The sequence below is a fragment of the Brachycentrus maculatus genome, unplaced genomic scaffold (assembly GCF_059751285.1).
Source record: "Brachycentrus maculatus isolate JH-2025_06_01 unplaced genomic scaffold, ASM5975128v1 h1tg000074l, whole genome shotgun sequence".
NCBI classification, from domain to species: Eukaryota; Metazoa; Arthropoda; class Insecta; order Trichoptera; family Brachycentridae; genus Brachycentrus; species Brachycentrus maculatus.
In genome coordinates, this window is record NW_028280828.1 from 27,144 (window position 1) to 42,500 (window position 15,357).

Genomic DNA, 15,357 nt, shown 5'->3' on the forward strand with positions numbered 1-15,357 from the left:
ATAAATATATATATATATATATATATATATATATATATATATATATATATATATATATATATATATATATATATATATATATATATATATATATATATATATATATATATATATATATATATATATATATATATATATATATATATATATATATATATATATATATATATATATATATATATATACACCCTTAATTAAGAATAATCAATTAACATTAAGGGTAAGTCACTCTCTAATCACAGGAACTTAGTCTCAAAAGAGTCTAAAAATTGGAGACGCAAAGCTTAAATAGTATAATATATATTTGTTTATATGTGTGTATATGTATGTCAGTTGTATTAATTTACGGTCCCCATAATGCTTTTATCATATCACTGGCCTTTTCTCCTATCATAATTACTGGAGCATTGGTATTCCCGCTCACCATTTCTGGCATAATGCTAGCATCTACAACTCTCAACCCTGTAATCCCGTAAACTCTCAGTTCTTTATCTACTACGGCAGTAGCATCAGAAGAAGGGCCCATTTTACAAGTTCCCACGGGATGATATGTTGTTACTGTATGTTGTCGAGCCATGCACTCGATGTATTCATCAGAGTAAAGCTCCATGTCTTCACATCCGGGTAATCGGATGTCGGATACTTTGGATCCAAATTTTTGAAATGCCGTTGTGTTAGCGAGTCTCAATATAAACTTTGCACCCTCTCTCATAGTTTCCAAGTCTCTGTAATCATCAAAAATGTTAGCAAATATTCTTGGTGGATCAAATGGACTAGAAGTTTTGAGTTGTATGAATCCTTTACTTTTGGGTCTCAGTAAAATCGGAGTAACCGCCCATACATCTAGATTGTGTAATGGCGCATAAACAGTATTATAAAACTCGTCAGTCAAACCGTAAATCTTCTTAAGGTGCATTCCTCCATCTGAACTGGTAGATCCTGCTTGAAAGGCTAATTGGATATCGGGAAAGTCAATATAAGGATTAGCAAACTTCGTGTTAATGAATCCAGTTGCTTCGGTTGCTCCTTTTATTGTTAAAATGCCTTCTCCTTTAGTAAAATATTCGACAAAATTTGACAACTTTGTAACTCTCGATCCTAGAAGGGAAACGGATTGATTTACTATGAAATTCAATCCACCAAAAGCATTGTGATCTTGAAGATTTTTTCCAACTTGTAGGTCATTTATTACAGGAATATTAAGCATCTCTAGATCTTCTTTAGGACCGATTCCAGATAACATCAAGAGTTGAGGAGAATTGATTGCACCTGCTGAGACTATTATTTCTTTTGTGGCCCGAATTTTCCATGGAATTATACCTTTATTGAACTCTACCGCGGTTGCTTTCTTTGTAATCGGATCGATCACTATTTTTTTGACGAATGAATTTAGTGAAACATGCAAATTGGGTCGATTTCTTACAGGTTTAATAAATGCTTTAGCTGTTGAGCATCGACGTCCATTTCTCATAGTTCCTTGAAGTGTCATAAAACCAGTCTGTATTTCTCCATTGATGTCTCTCGTTTCATAGCCAAGTTCATTTCCTGCTTCGTTGAAGGCTGTTGCAAGGGGTGTTACGTATGGAGGATCGGTCACCGTGAGGTACCCCCCTGATGCATGATAAGGCGAACTGGCTAAAAAGGAGTTTGTGTTGTTTTCCGATTTCTTAAAATACGGTAGCACATCATCCCAGCTCCAGCCTAAATTGCCTAAATTATCCCAGTTATCATAATCTTTTTTGTTACCTCGAACATAAAGCATGAAGTTAAGGACTGACGTTCCTCCTAATACCTTTCCTCTTGGCCACAAACATTGCCCACCCTTCATTGCTATAAAAAAAGAAATGAGTTTTAAATGTCATTACAAAAAAAAACTTTTTGAAGTGAAACTTATAAGGCGGCTATTACTAATCGATAATTGAACGAAAATTGAGATTCAAAATTAAAAGAACGTGTCACATTTAGTTACATGAGAGAGAAGATATATACAATGTGAAGAGAAGGATAAAGAATGCTATACATTCCGATGCCACGGAAAAAGAGAAAAAGAGAGTGACATATCGCTCACTTTTCAAGAACGTCAAAAATCGTCATTTTTCAGTTGTGTGGATTTTCGGAATGCCTAGAAAATGTTCTATATCCCAACAATAGAGGCATATTTTTAACTTAATATTTACCCGCTACAGGGCAGAAAGTGTTTTAAGAAAAGGTATCGTTTAATATTTTTTTTAAATATATTAAATATTTTTTAAATGGATAAAAAACTTTCAGGTTTTACCTAAAAAGTTCTGTTGCACAGTAAAAAAATCAATAAGTGTCTTGATATTTATTTTTATTACATTGTATTATATTTTTAAACTTTAAAAACGTTCTCCTGAAAAATCAAGTTTTTTGATTTATAACATTCTTGAAAGGAGCGAGCGATATACACAACGTAATAAAGCGATAGAATAAGAAAGTATCGCGTACGCACGCGTTGTAGATATGCACGTCAGATACTATATATGAACAGTGAGGTACCACGCGTTGTGTAAGTAATATTTATCATTGTGTTTTGTGATTGATTACGTACACGAAGTATAATAAAATAAATAAAAAAAACCCTTATCCGCACCCAAATGGTGCATAGGGCACTGTCATATAAACGCATGAAGTATAATACATTTAAATTATTAAAATTTTATCGTTAATGATTTTCTTTATTTCTAATATAATTGTAATAATTATTAAATTTTTAAAACCCTATGAATTTAAAAAAATCCAGATCTACAACATATACAATTTTTCTCGTTGTCTCGAAAATATCGAATCATGGACTTATACCTCATACTCGTATATAAGTTATCAAAAACCAATAATCTCAGTATTACAAATTAAAGCACCAATCAATGACAGTGTAATTAACGAATTTATAGAATATTTTGTACGCTAATTTTATATATTTGTTTTTCTTTTTTTCTCAGTCTCTTAAATAAAATCTCTCTTTTTCTTATTTAAAAAAAAAATAATTTCACTTTCTTCACGTGTATGGTACTACACGCAAAATTGTTATATGGTTTAAATTTGAACAACGATCCACATTCTACCACTACTAGACTCCGAGAAGGTGAAGCTCTTACCACCAAGACGGGTCGTGAGCAGCATGACTCATGTAGGTCTTGAGAGTGAGCTATGATACAGAGGGAGAATACAATAGACCTGATATGGTCGCAGTGACATAAGGGATGCAAGATCCCTTGAACTCATATTTAAAATAAAAAATTGTTCAATTTTCAAGGGTTGTTGCTCGCTCACCAAGGCATGAAGTTCCTTGTGCCTCAGCTTTGTATTTCCAATCCATTCCACTGAGTTGTAAAAATGTTGCCAGTAAAGGGACATCACTGACGACATTTTCATCCAATCCGGCTTCCAAAAGAAGAACTTTCCAGTCATTCATCTCAGAGAGGCGATTTGCAACCACTGCCCCTAAAACATTATTTATTTTTGTATTATTACCAAATTTTACATAATTCCATTAATTGATTCAGAAGTCGCTGTACCAATTTTTAATTTAAATTTTACTTTTCGTCCGTTTGTGATCCCGTGGTTAGCGCCACGGTCTCTTGAGTCAGAGTTTCTGGGTTCGAACCCACTATTTCATAATTTGATACGTATTTTAATACTTGGGCTCACAAAAAACAAGGAAATTGAAGTAATTTTGTAAATAATGAAATCCCAAATTCTTCCCTAAAAAACTCTAAGAAGAATTTGCTTCTGTAAAAAAAATACTACTATTTCTTAAAATGTTTTGTGACATTTGTGATTTGATGTGACTTCGATGCATTTCGCATAATTCTCACTTTACGGTATTTAAAAATGATGCGAAAGGCATCGAAAAGGCATGAGACCGTATTAGTTTTAACCTAAACTAAAATCTAAAGTTTTAATTTACAGTGTTATAAAATTTATTTAAAAAATATATTTAAAATCAAAAATATCATGAAATTGCATGGCTTGAAATGCAGATATGTATTTATTAAAAAAAAAAATTATTTATGAAACGGAGAGTTAATTTTATTTTCGAGACAAAGTAATGAGCAATTAATGTAATTTAGATATTGAAATATGAAACATTATTACAAACCCTAAGGAGATTATATTGCAATAGGAAAATTTTAAGAGAAAAATCAACTGATTTATAAATTCAATTAGTGGTGGTGGTCTTCTGTATTTTATTTAAATCTCATTTTGTTTGAAAAATGATTTAAGATAAATAATAAAAGAAAAAATTACAACATTTTGAGTGTGTTCAAATACTTGTTCACAAATCTGGGTTATCTCACACTTAAGAGCTATTTTACAGATTTTTGACGTCTTAACATATGACGATGAAGAATTTCATATTCTTCTTCATCCATGTTAACACGTCAAAAATGTAAAAATAATAATTATTGACGTGATATTGCAGTCTTTGTATGAGAAAAGAAAACATAAGTTACATATTCCTGTAAGATGAGAAATACGACAATACTTTAAGTGTGTCCAAATTTTTGCTTACAGCGCTGGGTTTGTTCACATAGGAGATATTTATATATTGATGCTATGTATCAATATATCGTAGTCGTACAGGAGAAAGTAACCAAGTGCATTTGGTTACAAAAACGTGATCATTGACTATTTGATTTCATACTAGCTTAATATTGCCCTGTAAAATCCCAAATCGATTTTAAACTTGGAATTATAATATATTGTTTTATTAAAAATGACAAACTGCATTGATGTTCTTGCCAAACAAATGTGACTTAAATGGCCCTCTTGAACTATTTATATTTCGTTAGTTGGTCACTTTCTCCCGTACGACTACAATATGATTAGCTACGTATCAATATGTGATTAGCTACGTATCAGTTTTCTGTTTTATTTCTTTTTTTGCTGTCGCCCTGTAGCACATATTTTTACTTTATTGCTCTTCTCAACTTGTACATCTTATAACTGTTTATTTTTTTATCATTTTTTTTACTTTAGCTCTAAATTAAGTCTGCCTATTAATTTTAACTTTATCTATATTTTATTCTTGCTGATTACTTTAAACTCATTTAACATTTGTGAAATTTTGTAATTGGAATGTTACAATTACATATTTGAATTGTTTTTCATTATTGTTAATGTATTTTTGTCAATGTGCTGTTAAATTTCTAAATAAATAAAATGAAATAAATCATTTTCTAACCTGCAGATCCGCCTCCAACCACGATAAAATCATATTCAGAGTGAAGTTGAAGCAAACCTCTGTCATCTACTGTTCCATATATATTGAATAAACTTTTGTACCGCGCTACTGAAAGGGTGGTAATCAAAACAGAAAGAAACCATCCAATTGGCACAATTGAAATTGTCGATACTCCTAGGGTTGAAATTGTCGAAGATAGCGAGTACATGATGACTTCTGCATTAAAATTTGTCTTTGCTGATTAATCTGTAATAATATCATAAAAAAATCAATTAAAAAAATAAAAATTAGTATATTAAATGCTCTTTGCATATTTCCACTTAGATGACTTTCACAACCGCTTATGATGTAAAATTCAAAATAAGTGAACTTGCGGTGTCTTATGCACCATCTGGGAGTGGATAAAGGTAGAGAAATATTATTACTAAAAAAATTGTCAAAAAATAATCTCATAAAATAATTCGGTAAAAGAATACCACATTTAAAAGGTCATAATAGTAATATCTGAACATAGATTTAGAAGAATTTGAAAGTCTTAGCATTTACAGGGCTTAATATACATCATTGGCTTGTTTTAGTGATAACTTTATACACGTGTAACGTTTACCATTTCACCCATGACAACCACACTACTCAATTGATTCATTTTTTCACATGCAAGCTCTCAGCGCCACCTATTGTTGAGTTGACTTTATACACAATACTACCCGTGTTAAGCAACCACACTACTAAAATTTTAGATCTTGTATTTATGGTTCAATTGAAAATATCAAATGCATATTACTTTGTCGGTTACATCTTTGGTTGACATAAGTAAGTTTCATTTGGATAACCATTCATGAGATGTATTTAAGGTTCTTGCCAGAATTATTTTTTTACACTGAGAGACGCAAGAGAATATCACTTTTTTTTTAAACTTATATTGTGAATGATGATAAATGACTTGACATAAAAATGAAAATCAACCATAGAAAATGTGAAACGCTTCTGTTTTATGAAATATATATGCCACCTAAATATTGATTGATAAATCTGTCAATTATAAGTAGACATGGAAAATATAACACACTACATGAAAAGATCCTATATTTGTGTAATATTTTATATCAGCCGATAGCGATTCGTATGCGAAATAAATTCTACATTAAAAACAGTTTATTTTGATTTTGATTCAACAAATTCCACAAGTGTCATAGATTTCAAATAAAAAAAGCAGTTTTCTCTTATAATTGTTTTAAGACCAGTTCACTTGCAAATGAAGAAACTCCGTATAAAATGTTCCTTTAAACTGTTACTAATAATAACAAATTTAACTTTTAATAAATTTTCATAATATTGTACACAGTGTAGGGGAAAACGTGTTATTCGTTGTATATTCGATGACAGTTTGCCGGTAAAATGTACGTAACAGTATGTTTTTCATTTATAAAAAGCGTCAAAATTATTATCATGCCGTTAATATTCAACTCGCGGCAGTAAAATGTACTACGATTTTTATTTAAAAAAAAAAAACATTTTTTTGCTGTGTAAACGAGTTACTTTTTTTTGGTTTCATACGATTTAAAATATTCATATATAATATTATTTATGAATCATTTGCAATATAATAGGACAAAAACTTACAGGACACAGTCCAATTTTTAACTCCGTTTGGTATAAAGACTTTGAAAACTGACGTATCCAAAATATAAATGATTCATCCTATTCAATGAGTAATATTATAATATGGAATACAGACATATCGCTTTCAAAGAACGTCATAAATCAAAAAACCTGATTTTTCAGACGAACGTTTTTAAAGTTTAAAAATATAATACAATGTATTAAAAATTAATATAAAGCCACTTATTGAACTTTTTACTGTGCAACATATCTTTTTAGGTTAAACCTGAAGGTTTTTTCTCCATTTGAAAAATGTTAAGTTTATTTAAAAAAATTATTAAACTTTAACTTTTCTTCTTCTTCTTATTATTATAGGCCTTGCGGCCTGTTTTTAAGAGGGATTAGCCTCCTGCAACGTCGATTCCCAGCTATCGGCCCACCTCTTTGGTGGTCTGCCCGAGAGTCGTCTACCATGGGGTTGGCCGTACAGTGCGATGTGGGGGAGTCTGGATAGTTCCATTCTCCTCACATGCGCATACCATTGTCTTCTTCGTTGCCTTCCCCACCTAACGACATCTTCGATCTCGCATATTTCCATGATCTTGGCATTTCTCAATCTATCACGAAGAAGTAACTTTTCTTAAAAATGTACATATTAAGTTAAAAATATGCCGCTTTTGCTGGGATATAGTACATTTTCTGGGCATTCCGAAAAGATGCACAACTGAAAATTGACGATTTTTGATAAATGACGTTCTTGAAAGGAATGAGCGATATGGGATTGAATGCAGAGCGGACAGTGAAAACAATGAAGGACAATGAAGACTCTGAGGAGCATATGTGGTAAGAGTCTACGGGATAGAATACGGAACACCAGGATAAGAGAAATGTGCGAGATCCAGGACATCGTTAGGTGGGGAAGACAACGAGAAGACAATGGTATGCGCATGTGAGGAGAATGGTTAGTTAATCCGTCTTAAAAATCGGCCACAAGACCTATACCAAGAAGAAGAAGAAGAAAATAAAGACATCGTTATTCAGTACTTACTTTTTTCCTGCATATATTCACAGGTTAAATGATCGACGATTTGTCTTAACACAGTTTCTACAATCAGTATGTCACAGTTACTAAGCGTAACAACTTCTGATTTTCATATTTATGATATTCGTGTAAGATTTATTTCACAATCATTTGTTTTTTTTTTAAATTTTTGTAACACTTAATACTTATAATTTCACAATAAAACATGTAGAGCGCGTTTTAAAATACTCATTAATGTTTAGTTTACTTATAAGTATAATCCCAAAGAAGGTCGATGAAGGTTAAAAAAATACTTACAAAAACCATGAATTTATTAATTTTTGAGAAGATTTTATTTAATAAAGTCTATAATATATTTTAAAAAAGTATTTGTCGTTGACAGTCGACTTGTAGTCAGCACGTTTTGCCATTTCAGTATAATTAGAGTAAATGACCATTATGTGAGTTTAAGGTTCGGTGAATGGGCAGAAAACAATATTCTGCTTTGTCTTTTTTTCAACGCCTAATTTGGTTCACCGATGAGGTAATTTTTTGTTAAATGGCTATATCAATTAGCAGAATTATCGAATTCGGAGTGGAGAAAACCCAGAACCCTTTTCGAGACGCCCTTAAAATTAACTATTTAGTGTGCTTTATGAGCAGGTGGAATCATTGGCCCATGTTTTTTAAGACGATGCTGGTCAGAATGTTACTGTCAATGGAGAGAACTTTGTACCTCAGTTGAATGGCATTGATATGACAGAACTGTGGTTTCAACAAGATGGCGCAACATGGAATACGGCGGATGCCACCATCAATTTATTACGGGAAATTTGAATTTGTATACCTTTAAAAAAAATATCTTTATATATACAAACGTTGGTGCATATATGCCCAATAGAAGTTAGTGGGTTTCTTTGAATTTTGGATTATGTAAATGACGCTCAAGATATGAAAAAATCGTTAGCAAAATTATGTATATTTTTATTTCCTTGAAATGAAATAATTATATTCAAATCACTTTTTACACATTTCTAAATGCAAAGTTTTGCCTTCGAAAGTTATTTTGTTAGAAGTTTATTGTAAAAACACATTTAAAAGAAACTAATACAAATATCTGTCAAATTTTATTTTTTCTTTGGAATCCTTCGGAAAATAGTTTTATTTTATAAGATCAATGTTTATTTTTTAATTGTGTTTATAACTGATGTGTGTAATTGAATAATTAACACAAACGAGTTTACCTTGAAAAAAGAGAATTTGTTATTATAAATTGCTGTAACCTGTTCTTCTATTTAAATATGATGTTGTATGTGAAATATGTAGTATAAATAAAATTCTAATATAGGGTGTTTTGTTAGAGGTTTACAAATTCAAATAAATTGATAGTGGCACCCACTCTGTGGCATGTTCATCTTGTTGTAACCACAGCTCTGTTACATCAATGCCATTCAACTGAGGTAAGAAGAAATCAGTAATCATAGTACTGTAGCGCTCTCCATTGACCGTAACATACTGGCCAGCATCGTCTTTAATAAAAACATGGGCCAATCATTCCGCCTGCCCATAAAGCACACTAAACAGTGACTTTTAATAGATGTAAGGGTGTCTCGACAAAGGCATCTGAGTTTACTCCACTCCAAAATCGGCAATTTCGTTTTTTTTATGTAAAAATGTAAAAAATAACTCCTAAGTGGAGACATTCTGATTTGTGAAAATGGATTTGGATACTTCCAAAATGTTGGAAACAGTAGGAAACTAAAATTAAAAAAAAGTGTCGCTTAATCAAAGATGTATTATACAGACTTAAACATGCATACGTTCGTAGAAAAACATTAAAATTTACACATTTTTTACGCATATTTAATTATGTTTATTTCTTAAGTAAAACAATTTATTGAGAAAATTTATGAAAAATCTATTTTTCCATCTTGGAAAATCTGCAGTGGGTATAAAATTATACAAGCCACGTACTTTTTATCATATCACTACCCTTTTCACCTATCATTATTGTCGGAGCATTAGTATTTCCAGATACATGTGTTGGCATTATACTTGCGTCAATAACCCTCAAATTCTTAATTCCGTAGACTTTTAATTCAGGATCTACCACTGCGTTAGGATCAGAGGCGGGACCCATTTTACACGTCCCTACAGGGTGATATAAAGTAAATGTGTAATATCTCAACATGCATTCAATATAGGCGTCAGAATAGAGAGGGCGTTGCGGACATCCTGGAAAAGCGGTTGGTAAGACCGTTGAATTAAATTTTTGCATAGCGGGAGTATTTGCAAGGGACAGTGCGATCTTCACTCCTTCACGTAAGGTCACTAAATCTGCATTATCAACGAAGTAATTGGGATATATCTTCGGCTTCGAAAACGGATTTGAGTTTGCTAATTTGATCGATCCGTTACTCCGTGGCCGTTGAAGTATTACCACTGCACTCCACGCGTCACGATAGTTATATGGTTTATAAACGGCATTATAAAAATCATTTGTCAAGCCATTATCTCTTTTTGTTTGAGTGCCCGCGTCTGAATTGATGGATGCAGACTGAAATTGAAGTTGTATATCTGGAAATGTTCCCGAGGGATCCGCAAATTTAGTGTTAACAAATGCTACTCCTTCTAAAGCTCCTTTCATTGTAAAGGGACCAGTGCCTGAATTTATAAACGAGTAAATATTGGATAATGTTGTAACTCGACCTGGCGTTATAGACACGGTATCGTTAATTAAAAATGTTAAACCTCCTAAGCACACGTGATCTTGAAGATTTTCTCCTACTTGTAAGTCTTGTATAACAGGAATTTCGTGTTTTGTCAACTCGTTTGCAGGACCTACTCCTGATAACATTAGTAGTTGGGGAGAGTTAATACTGCCCGCTGAGAGAATTATTTCCTTCCTCGCTTTAACACGGCGCCTTATTAACCCCTTGATAAATTCGACAGCGGTAGCTTGTTTCGTTATTGGATCAATCACGATTTTCGTCACAAACGCATTCATTGCAACATGTAAATTTGGTCTATTACGAATTGGCCTTAGGAACGCTTTGGCAGTAGAACAGCGGCGACCATTTCTCGTGGTTCCTTGATACGTAGCAAAGCCTGTTTGCTTTAGGCCATTGTAGTCACTCAAAGCTTCATAGCCTATTTCTACTCCTGCTTGGACGTATGCCTGGGAGAGTGGTGTTTGATATGTTGGATCAGAAACCGTGAGGTAGCCGCCAGTGCCATGAAAAGGATTTCCGGCCAGAGTTGGATTTTGTTGGTCTTCTGATTTTTTGAAATACGGGAGTACACTTAAATAATCCCACCCCGTGTTACCTAAACTTGCCCAGTTATTGTAATCTCTCACGTTACCCCGAACGTAAACCATGTAGTTGAGAACAGAACTTCCCCCAAGAATTTTTCCTCTTGGCCATAGACATTGTCCATTTTCCATAGCTGCAAAGAAAATAAATTGCTTAATACATTTTTATTAGTTATATAAAAACAAATTATCCATTACTTTAACGTAACCATTTTAATTTATCAATTTTTAATTAATGTTTTACCGAGTAAATACCACTTTTTCTTAAAATCTACTGTGACACGTATTTCGATGCATTCCGCATCATTTTCAAACACCATATGTGAAGCTAATTTTAAGTTTTAGTGTTGGATCTTTGGGACGTTAAAGGTTGAAGAGGGGGTGGTAGCTGTTTATTATTTTTAATTTTTTAATTTTTCATTTCTTATCAGTGTGAACATAGACAATAGGGGAAGGCTTTAGTCATTGTCATATTGTTAAGTATGGGTTAATTGTTATTTTTATTTTATGAATTTCTATTGTTTCAAAATGTTGCAGTTTATGGCTATTCGTATTAATTATTTTCTAGTATTATAACGTTATTGTGGTTAAATTTGTGATCATTATCTGTTAAATGGTTAACGAATTCCGAAAAATTATCATTTCTCAAACATAATTCATAATCCGTGATTCTTTTTTTAAATTTTCTGGCAGTCATGCCAATATACAGACTTCCACAGTTGCAGTTTTATTTATGTATACAACTATTGTCTAATATCCAGGATTACATATTTTGTGTTTTAAAAATTTTAGTTAAATTATTATTTTTTTGTATGTAATGCTGGTTTTATATTATTGGGGAATTTTTCGGTTATTTTATGTGGTGTTTTATTTATGCAAATGATTCTTTTCCAGTTGGTTTTTACTTTTTCATTAAACTTATCGACTGAATAGAAAAATGTTTTTGTTAAATTATTTTTATTTTTACGCGCCAATATCGCGTCTATTATATATGGTTTATAACCGTAATTTTAAGCAAATTGTTTAAATGTGTTTATTTCTCGTTTAAATTTATTATCATTAAATGGGAATTGTAGTGCTCTATGGATCATGGAGTTGAAGCTAGCTAGTTTATGATTAAGTGGATGGGCTGCACAAGAGAGAATTATGTGTGGGTTTACGATATACATCAAAAGTATTTTTTTATCTACTAAAACTAACTCAAAAATACTGACTTACTCAAAAATAATAAATTTTGTTTTATAAAATGCAGCTTCTATAAAAAATGTCAGTATGTAACATATAGTAATTCCTTACCAAGACATGTGTTTCCTTGTGGTTCGGTCTTATATTGCCAGTCAATGGTAGTTCTTTGATAAAACCCTGCTAATAAAGGTACATCAGTCATGAAGGATTCATCTAATCCTGCTTCTAATAGCAGAACATTCCATTCTGGTACTTCTGAGAGCCTATTAGCTATTACTGACCCTAAAACGAAAACAGTATACACCATCAGATCGTACATTTAAATCATATTTCAAGATTTAAATTTAACTAACGTTTAACGTTTAGAATTCCATTTTAATTTTAAATGTTAAAATCAAACAAGATGAAACAATTATCACAATTTTTTTTGTGTTTTTAACAATAAAATACAATTGAGTAAACTCTAAGATCAATGTTTTATTTTGACATTTAATATTGTATGTTTAAATCATGATTGTCATTAAAACAATTTTGTACTTTTATATATATATATATATATATATATGTATATATATATATATATATATATATATATATATATATTAGGGAGTTGAATTAGTTCTTGCTGTTTATAAAAAATTAATATTTCTCTGTGATTTAAATAGATTCCTTTCGTTTTTTTTTTGTTTCCTGTCCCCCGCTATCTCGACCACCCACGTGGCACTTTCAACCGCCTCAAACCGCCTCAAAATTAAAGCTATGGGCCTTATTCATCGGCAGGGAAACTGGGTCCCGTATGCTCTGAAGGAGAGAGATATGGAAAGGCGACTTTGCATGTGTGATTCACTCTTGCAACGGCATCACAGAAAAGGTTTTTTGCATCGCGTCATCACCAGCGATGAGAAGTGGATCTTCTTCGACAACCCCAAACGCCGCAAAGTCATCTGCCAGCCAGGTCAGCCACTCCCTGCTGAAGCCAGCATTGCAAAACGCAACATTCACGGCTCAAAAATGATGCTTTGCATTTGGTGGGATCAGCAGGGAGTATTTTTTTTCGAACTCAAAGCAGGCCAAACAGTCACAGCAGAGGTTAACAAGCAGCAAATGATCAAACTGAAAACAGCAATTGAAAAAAAACGTCCAGAATACGCAGCCAGGCACGAGTCGATTCTCATTCTGCACGACAACGCGCGCCCGCATGTTGCCAAAGTGGTAAAAGAACAGATAAACTCCTTCGGCTGGGAGGCTCTGTCACACCCACCCTACTCTCCTGACGTCGCACCATCCGATTATCATCTGTTTCGGTCCATGCAGCATGGATTATCGGGAGAAATTTTCAAAAGTAATCGAGAAGTCGAGTTATGGGTTGAAAATTGGATTGCCTCAAAAGACAAGGTTTTATTTATAGGGGAATACGACTTCTTCCTGAAAGATGGGCCAAAGTAGTCGAGAAAGAAGGGCAATACTTTGAATAAATTCTTACTTTTAAAAGACAAAAATATTTTCAATTCAAAATACTACAAAAAACAGCGAGAATTAATTCAACCCCCTATTATATATATATATATATATATATATATATATATATATATATATATATATATATATATATATATATATATTTATATATATATACATATATATACATATATATATATATATATATATATATATATATATATATATATATATATATATATTTATATATATATATACATATATATACATATATATATATATATATATATATATATATATATATATATATATATATATATATATATATATATATGTATACAAATGAAAGAGTCTCTGCTTAATGAAAGCTTTCCTCATCCCACCTTAGATGTGTCTAGTGGACTCTCGCGTGCTGTGTTTCGAGCTTGACCAATCTATCTAGAAGTTTCAAGGATTAGAGTAGTGTGGTTGTCGAACATGGATAATTGGTGAATGTTGCACGTGTGTAAACTAATCACTTAATCCAGCCTATGACGGTCGCAAGCCACGTAAATGCCCAGACTGCCAAATTCTTCTTCATATATGTTTAGATTAAAAAATAATGCATGAAATGAATTAGTTGCTTAAAATATAGTATTTTTGTTCTTTATTAAAAGCATTGTTAACATTATTTAACTTCTCCTATGTAACTGTCTATCAAACCTCTTCCCTTAGTTTTTCTCTCTACCTCCTTCCCTCAACTCCTCTTTTTCTTTGTCCTCCTTATTCATCATCTTTTGTATTTTTTTAAAAATATTCAAGCACTATCTACCCTCTGATTGCAAACAGCTATAAGTATATGGTATCAAACGTTTTGATTAATATCACTAGTCTGTTTTTGATTGGTTGGCAGATATTGCTTTTTAGCAATAGCCCGCCAATGTACTTATTTATTTTCTGTAAATAAAGTTTAAGTAAATAAATAACTTTATGGTATGGTAATATAACACTCTTCTTATCATTCATCTTAAAGTGGTATAACATAATTTGAACGATGAATGATAAGGAGAGTGTTTAACTAGTATTTTACCTGCAGATCCTGCTCCTATGACTATAAAGTCATACTCCTTGAGAATACAAAGTTCTTTGGTATCCTTAACTCTATCAGCTGGTTGGAATATAAGGTATCGCAAAAAGCCTCCTGACGCTATTAAACTTGCAATCCACCATCCTATTACGTTCATTTTGAAAAATATAAAGGTACTTTGCTTATTGTCTTGTTCCTAGATTGAAAAACTAAAAAAAAATATTGTTTATAAAATTTTATTCACAAGTTGTGCTTTTTATAGCACATATTTCGATGTATTTAACATCGTTACATTCCAGATTTGAGTTTTTAAAATAATTTTATTTGAGAGTGATAGTATGTTCAAATTTAAATTTAAAATTAGTATTTCATATAAAAGAGATGGTGATTATAAGGATGTTGAATATTTAAAAAAATATGTCATATTAGATTTACTAATATAAAATTGCATATTCAAAAATATATTAAAATAAAAAAGAATACGATATATTATCATTTGGTAA

General features: G+C 31.7%; 2 protein-coding genes across 7 annotated transcripts in view; both read right to left on the reverse strand.

The window, feature by feature from the left end:
• Positions 1-234: 234 nt before the first annotated feature.
• On the reverse strand, positions 235-6,534 carry LOC148311117 (glucose dehydrogenase [FAD, quinone]-like). 4 transcript variants are annotated; one of them, XM_088257194.1, is made up of 4 exons: positions 6,451-6,534; positions 5,210-5,455; positions 3,295-3,465; positions 235-1,830 (listed from the first exon to the last, which is right to left on the reverse strand). In XM_088257194.1, exons 2-4 carry the CDS (start codon positions 5,415-5,417, stop codon positions 344-346), a joined length of 1,866 nt encoding a protein of 621 aa, XP_088113320.1. In that variant the 5' UTR covers positions 5,418-5,455; positions 6,451-6,534; the 3' UTR covers positions 235-343. The 4 variants fall into 4 exon arrangements, with proteins under 4 accessions (XP_088113320.1, XP_088113322.1, XP_088113321.1 ...); XM_088257196.1 differs by lacking the exon at positions 6,451-6,534 and adding an exon at positions 6,282-6,422; XM_088257195.1 differs by lacking the exon at positions 6,451-6,534 and adding an exon at positions 5,817-6,260.
• Positions 6,535-9,609: 3,075 nt separating this feature from the next.
• Positions 9,610-15,357, reverse strand: part of LOC148311118 (glucose dehydrogenase [FAD, quinone]-like) — a 6,355-nt gene continuing 607 nt past the window's right edge. For all 3 annotated transcript variants that reach the window (XM_088257205.1, XM_088257204.1, XM_088257206.1), the window contains 3 exons: positions 14,858-15,063; positions 12,442-12,612; positions 9,610-11,279 (listed from right to left, as the gene is read on the reverse strand). In XM_088257205.1, coding sequence (XP_088113331.1) covers positions 9,790-11,279; positions 12,442-12,612; positions 14,858-15,011 — 1,815 coding nt within the window. In that variant the 5' untranslated portion in view covers positions 15,012-15,063 and the 3' untranslated portion in view covers positions 9,610-9,789. The remainder of the gene's footprint in view (positions 11,280-12,441; positions 12,613-14,857; positions 15,064-15,357) is intronic.

What these genes read in the sequence shown, in the direction of transcription:
- LOC148311117 (XM_088257194.1), bottom strand. Translation starts at nt 5,417, where the DNA reads ATGTACTCGCTATCTTCGACAATTTCAACCCTAGGAGTATCGACAATT. An exon ending in GGTTGGAGGCGGATCTGCAG is followed by an intron (nt 3,466 to 5,209) that starts GTTAGAAAATGA and finishes ATAATGTTTTAG; the next exon opens with GGGCAGTGGTTGCAAATCGC. An exon ending in ACAAGGAACTTCATGCCTTG is followed by an intron (nt 1,831 to 3,294) that starts GTGAGCGAGCAA and finishes CTTTTTTTATAG; the next exon opens with CAATGAAGGGTGGGCAATGT.